Here is a 13,366-nt window from a genome sequence, read left to right as displayed (position 1 = left end):
GGGGGCGGAGCTGACCCAGAGTAGGCTGACATGGGGAGGTCCAGGAGATTTTATATATATAATCTCCTGGACCTCCCCATATCTATATATATCTATCTATCTATCTATCTATCTATCTATCTATCTATCTATCTATCTATCTATCTATCTATATAGATATATATATATCTATCGTGCTTCACTTTTTTCAGATTTTATGTTGCAGCCTTGTTCCTAAATGAATTAAAACAATTATTTTCCTAAAAATTCGACAAATACCCCATAATGACAACGTGAATGAAGTTTGAAATCTTTGAAAAAACTAAAAAAAATCACATGTACATAAGCATTCATAGCCTTTGCTAAATACTTTGTTGGTGCACCTTTGGCACCAATTACAACCGCAAGTCTTTTTGCATATGATGCTACAAGCGCGGCACACCTATTTATGGGCAGTTTCTCCCATTCTTCTTTGCAGGACCTCTCAAGCTCCATCAGGTTGGATGGGGTGCGTTGGTGCGCAGCCATTTTCATATCTCTCCAGAGATGTTCAATCAGGTTCATGTATGCGCTCTGGATGAGCCACTCAAGGACATTTACAGGGTTGTCCCGTAGCCACTCCTTTGTTATTTTGGCTGTGTGCTTAGGGTTTTTGTCCTGTTGGAAGATAAACCTTCGCCCCAGTCTGAGTTCCAGAGCACTCTGGTGCAAGTTTTAATCAAGGATGTCTCTGTACATTGCTGCATTCATCTTTCCTTCAATCCCGACTAGTCTCCCAGTTCCTGCCGCTGAAAAACATCCCCACAGCATGATGCTCCCAGCAATATGCTTCATTTTAGGGATGGTATTGGCCAGGGGAAGAACGGTGCCTGGTTTCCTCCAGATATGACGCTTGCCATTTAGGCTAAAGAGTTCAATCTTTGCTTCATCAGACCAGAGAGTTTTATCTCTCATGGTCCGAGTCCTTCGGGTGCTTTTTTGGCAAACTCCAGGCGGGCTGTCGTATGCCTTTTAATTAAGAGTGGCTTCTGTCTGGCCATGCTACCATACAGGCCTGATTGGTGGAGTCCTGCAGAGATGGTTGTTCTTCTGGAAGGTTCTCCTCTCTCCACTGTCAAACCCTGGAGCTCTGTCAGAGAGACCATCGGGTTTTTGGTCACCTCCCTGACTAAAGCCCTTGTCCCCTGATCACTCAGTTTGGCTGGGCGGCCCGCACTAGAAAGGAGTTCTGGTGGTTCCAAACTAAGTTCATTTATGGGTGATGAAGACCACTGTGCTTATTGGGACCTTCAATACTGCAGACATTGTTATGTACCCTTCCCCAGATCTGTGCCTCGATACAATCATGTCTCGGAGGTCTACAGACAATTCCTTGGACTCTATGGCTTGGTTTGTGCTCTGACATGCACTGTTAACTGTGGCACCTTATATAGACAGCTGTGTGCCTTTCCAAATCATGTCCAACCAACTGAATTTACCACAAGTGGACTCCAAGCAAGTTGTAGAAACTTCTCAAAGATGACCATTGGAAAAAGGATGCACCTGTTCTCAATTTTGAGTGTCATGGCAAAAGCTATGAATAGTTATGTGCATGTGTTTTTTTTTTTTCTATTTTTTTTTTTTTTTTTAATAAATTTGCAAAGCTTTCAAACAAAAATCTTTCACATTGTCATTAGAGGGGATTGTTTTTACAATTTTGAGGAAAATAATGAATTTAATCCATTTTGGACTAAGGCTGTATCATAACAAAATGTGGAAAAAGTGAAGTGCTGTGAATACTTTCCAGATGCTGTGTGTGTGTGTGTGTGTGTAAATATATATATACACATAGTGGGGAAAATAATTGTTTGATCCCCTGCAGATTTTGTTAGTTTTCCCGCTTACAAAGAAATCTAGGGTCTATAATTTTTATCATTGGTGTATTTTAAATGATAGAGATAGAATATCAACCGAAAATCCATAAAAAAAAAAAAAAGATACAAATGTTATTTATTTGCAGTTCAGTAAGTAAAATCCGTATCTGTTCCCTAAGCATAACTTGACTTAGTACATGGTGGAGAAACCTTTGTTGGCAAGCAGAGAGGTGAGGAGGAGGGATTTTGGTCCGCTCTTCTTTACAGATATTCCCAAAATCCTAAGGTTTCAGATCCTCCATAAATTTTCTGTAGGATTAAGGTACAGAGACTGGCTAGGCCACTCCATGACCTTAATGTGCTTCTTCTTGAGCCACTCCTTTGTTGCCTTGGCTGTATGTTTTGGGTCATTGTCATGTTGGAAGACCCATCCATGACCCATCTTCAGTGTTCTGGTTGAGGGAAGAAGGTTCTCATTTGAAATTTTACAATACATGGTCCCGTCCATTGGCCCCTCGATGCGGTAAAGTTGGCCTGGAGCTTCAGCAGAAAAACAGCCCTAAAGTTTAATGTTTCCACCTCTGTGCTTGACTGTAAGGGTGGTGTTCTTAGGGTCATAGTCCCCATTTTGCTTCCTCCATACGCGGTGAGTCGAGTTAATGCCAAAGAGCTCAGTTTTGGTCTCATCTGACCACAGCACTTTTTCCCAATCCTTCTCTGAATCATTTTAGATGTTCATTGACAAACTTAAGACGAGCCTGTACTTGTTCCTTCTTGAGGAGGGGGACCTTGCAGGCGCTGCAGGATTTCAATCCATGGTGACGTATTTGATTACATAGTTACAGTACTATTTTTTTTTACTATTACATAGTTAATCGGGTTGAAAAAAGTCCATCTAGTTCAACCAAAAAATAAAATAAAATCCCATATACACAATCCTTCACCCACAGTTGATCCAGAGGAAGACGAAAACCCCCAGCAAAGCATGCTCCAGTTTGCTACAGCAGTAGAAAAAATTCTGAGAGGCAATTGGATTTTCCTTGGATCAACTTTACTTATAAATGTTAGTATCCAGTTATATTATGTACATTTACAAAGGAATCCAGGCCTTATTTAAAGCAATTAACTGAGCTTGCCAGAACCACCTCTGGAGGGAGTCTATTCCACATTTTCACAGCTCTTACTGTGAAGAATCCTCCCCTTATTTGGAGAGGTTAGACGTAAAGAGTGCCCCTTGTCCTCTGTGATGACCTTCAAGTGAATAACTCAACACCAAGTTCACTATATGGACCACGTATGTAGTTGTACATGTTGATCATATCCCCCCTTAATCTCCTATTCTCAAGAAGGAATAGATTCAGTTCCTCTAATCTTTCCTCATAGCTGAGCTCCCCCATGCCTCTTATCAGTTTGGTTGCCCTTCTCTGCACTTTTTCCAGTTCCCCGACTTTTTGAGAACTGGTGCCCAAAACTAAACTGCAAATTCCAGATGAGGTCTTACTAAAGATTTGTACAGGGGCAAAATTATCTTTCTCTGGAGTCCATATCTCTCAATACAAGAAAGAGCTGTTAGTGAAATTTGGCTGCACACAGAGCACACAGCCAAATCTCCTGTTTCTAATCATAATAACAATTTCGTCTAATAATACAAATGCCATCTCACCTTTAGATCATATGTCTCTCCTCTGGTGTAGCTCATCCTCTGGTGTGTGTGTATGTGTGTGTGTCTCATGCTCACAAATAGACAAAACACATCCTTCTTACATTCTCATCTCAGCAAGACTGGCCTTACAGCTCTGTCTGCCTCCTTTATTCAAAAGACCACAAAAGCAATCACAAACAGGAAGCCCTGGCCCCAACAGCCAATCGCTCCCTTCGCAGGATATGACCTCAGCCTCACCGGATATGACCTCACAGGATGTGAGTGACCATATATGGATTTAACAACAGAACACAAAACAACCAATGAACAATGACTACAGGACATGATACAATATACTAAATGACGATGACTAAAGTTCCTTGTGCATGGGAGATTATCTGCAGGTGTACGTCATGGCACCCCAAACATGTTGATCAGGCATACCAGGGGTGACAAGAGCAAAACACCTCTAAACCGATAATGTCTTTGCAGAGTGAACGCATCCCCACCAGACGATCGTTCTGTGCATTGCACAGGGGCCCTTTGCTGGCGGACATGCCCTCTCTCCGCAAACACCTCTCTCCAAACACCAGGAAGTTTTCCACTACCTAACAGGTCTCAGCCAGCGTTGATCTGCCCCAGTCAGCTATTAGAGCGGGCTGTGATTGAACACACACTGGGAGACTTATCATAATATATTAATATAAAATTTTCCACAACAGAACTTTGCTCGCTTTGGAAACCACAGCTTTTCATTGCATGCTATTATTGCGCTTCTGATTTACCAAAACCCCCAGATCCTTCTCCACTATGGATTCCCCCAGTTTTACTCCCCCTAGTATGTATGATGCATGCATATTTTTGGCCCCCAAGTGCATAACTTTACATTTATTAACATTAAACCTCTTTTTCCACTTAGTTGCCCAATTAGACAGTGCTCGCTTGTAAATTGGAGACATCCTGTAAGGATGTTTTTCCACTGCATAGCTTAGTGTTATCAATGGTTTGTTTGGTGATTGCGGTCCCAATTGCCTTGAGGTCATTCACAAGCTCTCCCCATGTAATTCTGGGCTGATCCCTCACTTTTCTCATGGTCATCCTTGCCCCATGAGGCTAAATCTTGCATGGACTGCCAGAACAAGGGCGATTGATGGTCATTTTGTATTTTTTCAATTTGCAAATAAAAGCTACAACAGTCTCCTTCTCACCAAGCTACTTGCTGATGGTCTTGTAGCCCATTCCAGCCTTCTGCAGGTCTACAATCTTATCCCTAACATCTTGCAAATGATGATGGAATGGATGAAAGATTCTATGGACACATGTCTGTGTTACACATACGGATTTGTCCGCCTCAGATCGCCGCCATTACCAGTAAAAACAAGAGATACTATAACTTTCACGCAAACCAATCAATATACATTTGCGCATGGGATTTTTTTTTCCAAAAACATGTAGCAGAATACATATTGGCCTAAATTGATGAAGAGATGTTGTTTTTTTACATTTTGTTTTTTTTTGAGTAAAAAAGTACAAATGTTTTTTTTCAAAATTGTCAGTCTTTTTTTGTTTAGAACGCAACAAATAAAAACCACAGAGGTGATTAAATAGCACCAAAACAAAGCTCTATTCTGTGGGGAAAAAAAGACATACATTTTCTTGGGTACAGCGTCATATGACTGCACAATTGTTAGTTAAAGCGACGCAGTGTCATATCGCAAAAAATGGCCTGGTCAGGAAGTGGGTAAAACCTTCCGTGGCTGAAGTAGTTAAATTAACAGGACTAATCTGTGTACCACATGAGCACATACTGTATCCAAGCTGTGGGAGCCAGAATTATTATTGGTTTGGTAGGGGATCAAATACTTATATTACTTGCTGAACTGCAACTCAATTTAGAACATTATCATGTGCTTTTTCTGGATTTTTGTTTGATATTCTGTCTCTATCATTTAAAATATGCCTGTGATAAAAAAAAATAAATGATAGATCCTTTATTTCTTTGAAAGCGGGCAAACTACCCCAGTGTAGTGTTTATGGTGCAGAAAGCTAATGCTTAAAGCAAATCTAAGCTTTTTTTCTATACCTAACTCCTCTTTTACCTCACTGTCCTCTAAACTGAAGCAATAAGAAAAATTATAAGTATTAGTAGCCCCAACCTCCTTCGGCTGCTGGCAGCCTGAATGCAGTTGCTGTGGAGGAACATTTGCTCTCAAAATGGCTTGATCTGTGAAAAGGCAGAACCATTGATTGGTTGGTTCTGTTTGAACATCACCCTTTGGCGGAGAGCACATAATCTAAAGCAATTATTAAATCCTTTCTTGTCAGCATACAGTGCCTCCGGAAAGTATTCACAGTGCTTCACTTTTTCCATTTTTCCATTTTTTCCATTTTTTTTTATATTACATCCTTATTCCAAAATTTATTAACCACTTCAGCCCTGGAAGATTTTACCCCCTTAATGACTAGAGCATTTTTTGTGATATGGCACAGTGTTGCTTTAGCTGACAATTGAGCGGTCGTGCGATGCTGTACCCAAACAAGATTGACGTCCTTTTTTTTGTTCACAAATAGCTTTCTTTTGGTTGTATTTGGTCACCTCTGTGGTTTTTATTTTTTTACGCTATAAACAAAAAAAGAGCAACAATTTATAATATCCCCAAAAATGTTTTTAAAAAGCTAATTTCTTCATCAGTTGAGGCCAATATGTATTCTTCTTCTATTTTTGGTAAAAAAAATAAAAATGCAATAAGCGTATGTTGATTTGTTTGCACAAAAGTTGTAGCGCCTACAAAATAGGAAATAGATTTATGGATAATAAAATATAGATTTTTTTTTTTTTACTAGTGATGGTGGCGATCTGCGATTTTTAGCGGGACTGCGACATTGCGGTGGACAGATCGGACACTTTTGACACGTTTTTGAGACCATTGACAGTTATACAGCGATCCCTGCTATAAAATGCACTGATTACTGTGAAAATGTCAATTCCCCGTTCTGGCTCTCGTGCCCTCGAACGGTGGCGATCGCGCCTGTTGGCCACCTGCATTGGGTCCCTTGCCATGCAGCAGGCGTGCGCCTGCTATGACTCTTAAAGGAGTAGCTGTACATATACGGCGATTCACGCAGAAGAGCCATCCTGACGCTGTATATGTACAGGAGCTGGTCAGGAATTGGATATATTCATTATTTTACTCCAAAATTCTACAAACAATTCCCCATAATGACACCAGGAAAGAAATTTGATTGAAATCTTTGCAAATTTATTAAAGAATTAAAAAAACATACATGGTTAATACATAGTATTTACAGACTTTGCCATGATAATCAGAATTGAGCTCAGGTTCATCCTGTTTCCACTGATCATCCTTGAGATACTTCTACATCTTGATTGGAGTCCACCTGTGGTAAATTCAGTTGGTTGGACATGATTTAGAAAAGCACACACCTGTCTATATAAGGTCCCACAGTTAACCGTGCATATCGGAGCACAAACCAAGCCATGAATTCCATGGAATTGTCTGTAGACCTCCGAGACAAGATTGTATTGAGGCACAGATCTGGGGAAGAGTACAGAAAAATTTCTGAAATTTTTAAAAGTAAGAAAACACCAGCGCCTAAGATAATTCTGTGTATCAGAGATTAACAGACCGCAGCCACTCTATTTTTGGAAGACCAAAACGTATAGGAGAACTAAAGCAGCGCTGATCTTAAATCTCTCTACATAAATCTCTCACATCTAATATATAAAATGTCTTATAGTGTATACATCACTTATATTATCAATATATAACTTAAACAAAAATCTAAATGTGCAAACTGTGGCTAAATGAAGTGCAAATTGTTCTATGGAATATAGTGCACACTACTGCATACATAAAGTGCAAAATGTTTCATAAGCCTATATGCAAAATCACAAAATTCATAATGATATGAAATACAAGTGCAATAATCTAAAAGATCAAATACAGTATGTGAACAACAAAAGAAAAAAATAATATAGTCCATTAAATAGTGCAAAAGAAAAATCCAAAAGTGTCAAAACTATAAATATCGGTGACTTCCTTGTTGAAGGTGGTTCTGTGCTTAAGAAATGTGCCACCTAGTGTAACCCTCCACCAGTCACACTAAATTAACTCACCAGAGTTAATGGCTGGTACGACATCTGGGGAAAATGGCGTATGATTAACGTGTAAGAGGGGCAAGGACACTGACGTCACTGCGCAAGCTAGGATCATGCTTGCGGCATTGAGTAGCAGCCAGAGACGATCGGCAACATTACTTAGCGCTGATCCCCTAATGTCTGGCTGGACATTTTAACAATGTGAGTGTTTTTATCTTATTGTTTTTAAATAAAGGCTTTTTAAATACGTTATCACACTATGGGAGCCTTCCTTCCTTCCATTTTATACCTATGTGGGACCTGTATGAAACACTCAGGGAGGATAACCTGCAGTGAAGCATTGTCGGGGATTGAATCAGGAGATTGTTCAGTGGTGCAGTTGCTGATTTATAATATTACCAGCCATTAATTCTGGTGAGTTTAGTGCGATTGGTGGATGATTACACTGGGTGGCACGTTCCTTAAGCACAGAATCAGCTTGAACTAGGAAGTCGCCGATATTTATCATTTTGACACTTTTGGATTTTTCTTTTGGACTATTTATGGACTATATTTTTTCTTTTGTTATTCCTATAATGTTTTTGATCTTAGATTATTGCACTTGTATTTTATATCATTATGAATTGTGATTTTGCATATAGGTTTATGAAGCACTTTTCACCTTATCTATGCAATAGTTTGCATTTTATTTAGACACAGTTTGCACATTTAGATTTTTGTTTTAGTGATATATATTATAATATAGGTGATGTTTACACTATAAGACATATTCTGTATTCGATGTGAGAGATTTATGTAAAGGGATTTAAGACCAGCCCTACTTTTCTTTGTTCTCTTATACAGAAAAATTTCTGCAGCATTGAAGGTCCCAATAAACACAGTGGCCTCCATCCATAAATGGAAAAAGTTTGGAACCACCAGCAGTCTTCCTAGGGTGGGCCCGCCTGGCCAAACGGAGGGATCGGGGGAGAAAAGCCTTAGTCAGGGAGGTGACTAAGAACCTGATGGTCACTCTAACAGAGCTCCAGAAGAACAACCATCTCTGCAGCAGTCTACCTATCAGGCCTGTATGGTAGCGTGGCCAGACGGAAGCCACTCTTCAGTAAAAGGCACATGACAGTCCTCCTGGAGTTTGCCAAACGACACCTGAATGACTCTCAGGCCATGCGAAACAGAATCCTCTGGTCTGTTGAAACAAAGATTGAACTCTTTGGCTTGAATGGCAAGCATCATGTCTGGAGAAAATCCAGGCACCGCTCTTCACCTGGCCAATACCATCCCTACAGTGAAGCGTGGTGCTGGGAGCACCATGCTGTGGGGATGTTTTTCAGCAGCAGGAACTGGGAGACTAGTCAGGATTGAGGGAAAGATGAATGCAGCAATGTACAGAGACATCCTTGATGAAAACCTGCTCCAGAGCGCTCTGGACCTCAGACCGTGGTGTAGGTTTATATTCCAACAGGACAATGACCCTAAGCACACAGCCAAGATAACAAAGGAGTGGCTATGGGACAGATCTGTGAATGTCTTGAGTGGCCCATCCAGAGCCCAGACTTGAACCTGATTCAACATCTCTGGCACTTGAGAAGTCCTGCAAAGAAGAATGGGAGAAACTGCCCAAAAATAGGTGTGCCATGCTTGTAGCATCATACTCAAAATGACTTGAGGCTGTAATTGGTGCCAAAGGTGCCTCAACACAGTATTGATTAACCACTTCCCGCCCGGCCCATAGCAGATGATGGCCAGGTGGAGGTTCAGTTATCCTGACTGGGCGTGATATGACGTCCAGCAGGATAACATGCCGCTGAGCGCATTGCGGCAATCGGTGGAGCGGTGTGTCAGTCTGACACACCGCTCCACCGATCTTGGTAAAGAGCCTCCTGGGGAGGCTCTTTACCACATGATCAGCTGTGTCCAATCACGGCTGATCACGATGTCAATAGGAAGAGCTGTTAATCGTTTTTTCCTCACTCGCGTCTGACAGACACGAGTAGAGGAGAGCCAATCGGCGGCTCTCCTGACGGGGGGTCATCAGCACAGCCCCCCTCAGATGACCACACTGGACCACCAGGGATTGCCACTAGGACCACCAGGGAAGGGGGCAACATGTAGATGGCCAGGTATGTACCCCATGGCCATCCACTTGTGCCCAGTCAGTGCCCAATATGTGCCCATCAGTGCCCACAAATGGGCACTGATTGGCACCATTATATTGCAGTGATGCCCAGCAATGCCAAACTTAGGGGCATCAGTGCCAACCATCAGTGTCCATCGGTGCCACCTGTCAGTGCCACCCATAAGTACCCATCAATGCCGCCAATGAGTGCCAATCGGTGCCACCTATGAGTGCCGCATACCAGTGCCGCCTATCAGTGCCCGTCAGTGCCACCTCATCAGTGCCACCTCATTGGTGCTACCTCATCGGTGCCCATCAGTGCCGCCGTATCAGTGCCCGTCATTGAAGAAGAAAACGTACTTGTTTACAAAAATTTTTAACAGAAACAAAGAAAAACTTGTTTTTTCTTTCAAAATTTTCGGTCTTTTTTTATTTGTTGCGCAAAAAATAAAAACCGCAGAGGTGATCAAATACCACCAAAAGAAAGCTCTATTTGTGGGAACAAAATGATAAAAAAAATTGAGTACAGTGTAGCATGACCGCGTAATTGTCATTCAAATTGCGACAGCGCTGAAAATTGGCCTGGGCGGGAATGTGTCTAAGTGCCTGGTATTGAAGTGGTTAAAGGCTATGAATACTTGTGTACATATACATTTTTTTTTAAATTTTTTTTATTCATTTGAAAAGATTTCAAACAAACTTCTTTCACGATGTCATTATTAGATATTGTTTGTAAAATTTTGAGGAAAATAATGAATTTAATTAATTTTGGAATAAGGCTGTACCATAACAAAATGTGGAAAAAGTGAAGAGCTGTAGTTTAGTCAGTGATGAGATGTAAAATTGATATAGTTTTTGTAGTACCATCGTTTTAAGCATATCTAAACCCAAAAGGAAAAATGTAATATATTACAGCCTTATGTGGAAGCTGCATTTGTTTTTATTTTTTCAGTCTTTTTTCCACTTTATACCTGGCAGTGCCGCAAAAGGGCACTTCTTGTCCCTGGGTGACTACATTTTTGTGTGTATATGGAGGAAGCCATGGTTGACATCTATTCTGAAAGACTAGTACTGTATGTCTGCTTTTGTTTATCTCCATTGCTTGGTGGCTAGTGAGCCTAATAGTTTACATAGTATAGATAACATGTTATTGTTATCTCTACTATAAGATAACACTATACTGTTATCTATACACCATAAGAAATTAAAATGAAACTTGGGGAGATTTACTAAAACTGGTGTAGCTTTGCATAGCAACCAATGAGCGTCTTACTTCAGTTTGTTAAATTAAGCTTTGAGAATAATACCTAGAAGCTGATTAGTTACTATGCATAGTTGCACAAGATTCTGTGCGCGCCCACCATTTTTAGTACTTAGTATTGTGTTTCTGGTAAGATCAACCTATCTTTTCTGTACCTGCTGAAAATGTTGTTAAACTGGAAATTGATAAGAATTTAGCCCTCGCATCTAAGTAGGGATGAGCTCACGCGTTTTCGCAAGTCCATGTGCCCATGCCCGCCAGGAAGCTGACACTCCACAGCGCTAATCACAGGCAGTGAGACATTTCCAGATCAGGAAATGTCTCTCTACCTGTGATTAGTGCTGCAGAGTGTCAGCTTGCTGGCGGGCGCGGGTACGTGGACTTGCGAACATGCCTGAGCTGATCTTTGCATCTAAGGACTGGTAAGCTGCAATATATACCATTTTTGTTTTTGGGTTAAGCTATGTTTTAACTGTGATTTACATACAATTTTATGGCAGCTTACCAGTGCTTAGGTGTAGTGACTGCATTGCTTTTCTCCTTTTTTTAGCATTTTAAAATATTTTAAATCTTTTAATTTTTCTTTCTGTGTTTTTCATCTGTTGTTCTGACAAATAACATTTCAACTTCTTTTAACAGACCAAACTGTCCAGCAAAAGTGTCAGTAAGGGGGCTGAGACAGACCATTAACTCTAATTGGGTACTTACAATGGTCACCTTGAATTGTGTAAAACCTTTACCCCAAAAGGAAAACAAAAAACTTGTAATTGCTTTAAAAGGATTCGATGATTTTCCACTTTAATTTGTGAGTCAATTCAACTAATTCTGCCAGTTTATTTAATGCTACCCTCTCCCTAGATTAACAATGCTGCTGTCCGAATGTGCCTTCTTTGCTCCTCCATCTAGAGGGCCCTGAAATAGGAAGCCTATTTACTGGCTTGATCACCAGGTTAAAATAAAGGAAAAAACCTCAAAGGAACACTAATAAAGCTACCACATAAAGTAATTGATAATATTTTTACATTTTACTGGGTTTTATATTTCTTTAGCCTATTCTTCCCTGTATGATTTTATTTTTTGGGAGGAAATAAAACCAGACCCGTTATGGTAGACCGTATCAGTCATTGCGAAACACAGTAGGATCTTTTTTAAAAATCAAGCCATCCCCATGTCTCTTTCACAAATCTAAAAAAAAAGGATTTTTTTCTTTCTTTTGGAATAAAGGAACATACAATCATCAGTTATAGTTCACTATTAATAGTATATTGCCATTTATCCCAGATTGAATACAGAGGAAACCCACAAAGAATAGCAAATGTCATTCCGATAAATTAATTGGTGTTGTGTGGAAACAGGCCCCATTTCTTCAAAGCAGTTTTTTCTAATCTCTCCAGAACTCCTCTTTAAGAGATTTACTGTGGTGGTTCCAAAAGCTCAATATTTTTTTTTTTTTACCTTAATGCATTGTTTGCATTAAGAAAAGTCTGGGTGCAGCTCCCCCCCCCCCTCCCAATCCAGCTCTCCCTTACACTCATCTGAGCCCACTCTCAATACAGTAATGTGTGCGATAGCAGCGCCTCTCCTGGGTCTCTCTCACCTCATTAGCTCACACAGCAGCAGGAGCCATTGCTGCTTTCAATCACAACCAGTGAGCCAAGGAGAAGAGAGTGGGGGGCAGGGCTGAGCCACGCTCTGTGTATGGACACCAAGAGCATTGCTTGGGAGCGAGCCTGCTTGAGTGCCCCTAAAGCAAAAAGCTTGCTATTGGGGGCACTCGGCAGGGTTGAGGAGCCAGGAGCAACGACAGGAAACCCAAAAAGAAGAGGATCACAGCTGCTCTGTGCAAAACCATTACACAGAGCAACTAAGTATAACCGGTTTGTAATTTTTAAAAAATTTTTTTGTCTGTCTTTAGAATCACTTTAAGGAAGGCACCCCTAGGATAACTTAGGATGCTTTCACTTTTTGTTCGCTCGTGCTGCAGATATCTGCATGTCTGGTGTAATTCAGTGTATTTAAATTTAAAAAACAAAGTTAAATGCTCATTTATTTTCCATTCAGAATACATATACCAATGCAGACAAGCTGCTGGAAGCTGCTGAGCAGTTGGCACAGACTGGAGAATGTGACCCAGAAGAAATTTATCAAGCAGCCCATCAGTTAGAAGATAGAATTCAAGATTTTGTAAGACGGGTGGAACATCGAAAGATTTTATTAGATATGTCTGTGTCTCTTCACTCCCATGTAAAAGAGGTAACATGAAATGGTCCTTTTAAACCTATTCAGTAAAAAAATATGTATTTCTTGTGTCTCCTGCAGGAGGTCCGTTCACTGGCAAACAGGCTAACTCCACCTCTTGTCAGCATGCCTCAGTTATTAAATAATGTCCTAATAA

General features: G+C 40.6%; 1 protein-coding gene across 1 annotated transcript in view; it reads left to right on the top strand.

The window, feature by feature from the left end:
• TRIO (trio Rho guanine nucleotide exchange factor) overlaps positions 1–13,366 on the top strand; it is a gene marked incomplete in the record, with an annotated part of 1,361,655 nt that overhangs the window by 298,659 nt on the left and 1,049,630 nt on the right. Inside the window, 1 exon segment of the mRNA XM_073630705.1 lies at positions 13,033–13,224. Within this exon segment, the coding sequence (XP_073486806.1) occupies positions 13,033–13,224 (192 nt within the window).

The sequence above is a fragment of the Aquarana catesbeiana genome, linkage group LG05, assembly GCF_042186555.1.
Source record: "Aquarana catesbeiana isolate 2022-GZ linkage group LG05, ASM4218655v1, whole genome shotgun sequence".
In the NCBI taxonomy this organism is placed as follows: Eukaryota; Metazoa; Chordata; class Amphibia; order Anura; family Ranidae; genus Aquarana; species Aquarana catesbeiana.
The sequence above is the reverse complement of the archived record's forward strand: the minus strand, read 5'-3'. Positions and strand labels throughout refer to the sequence as shown.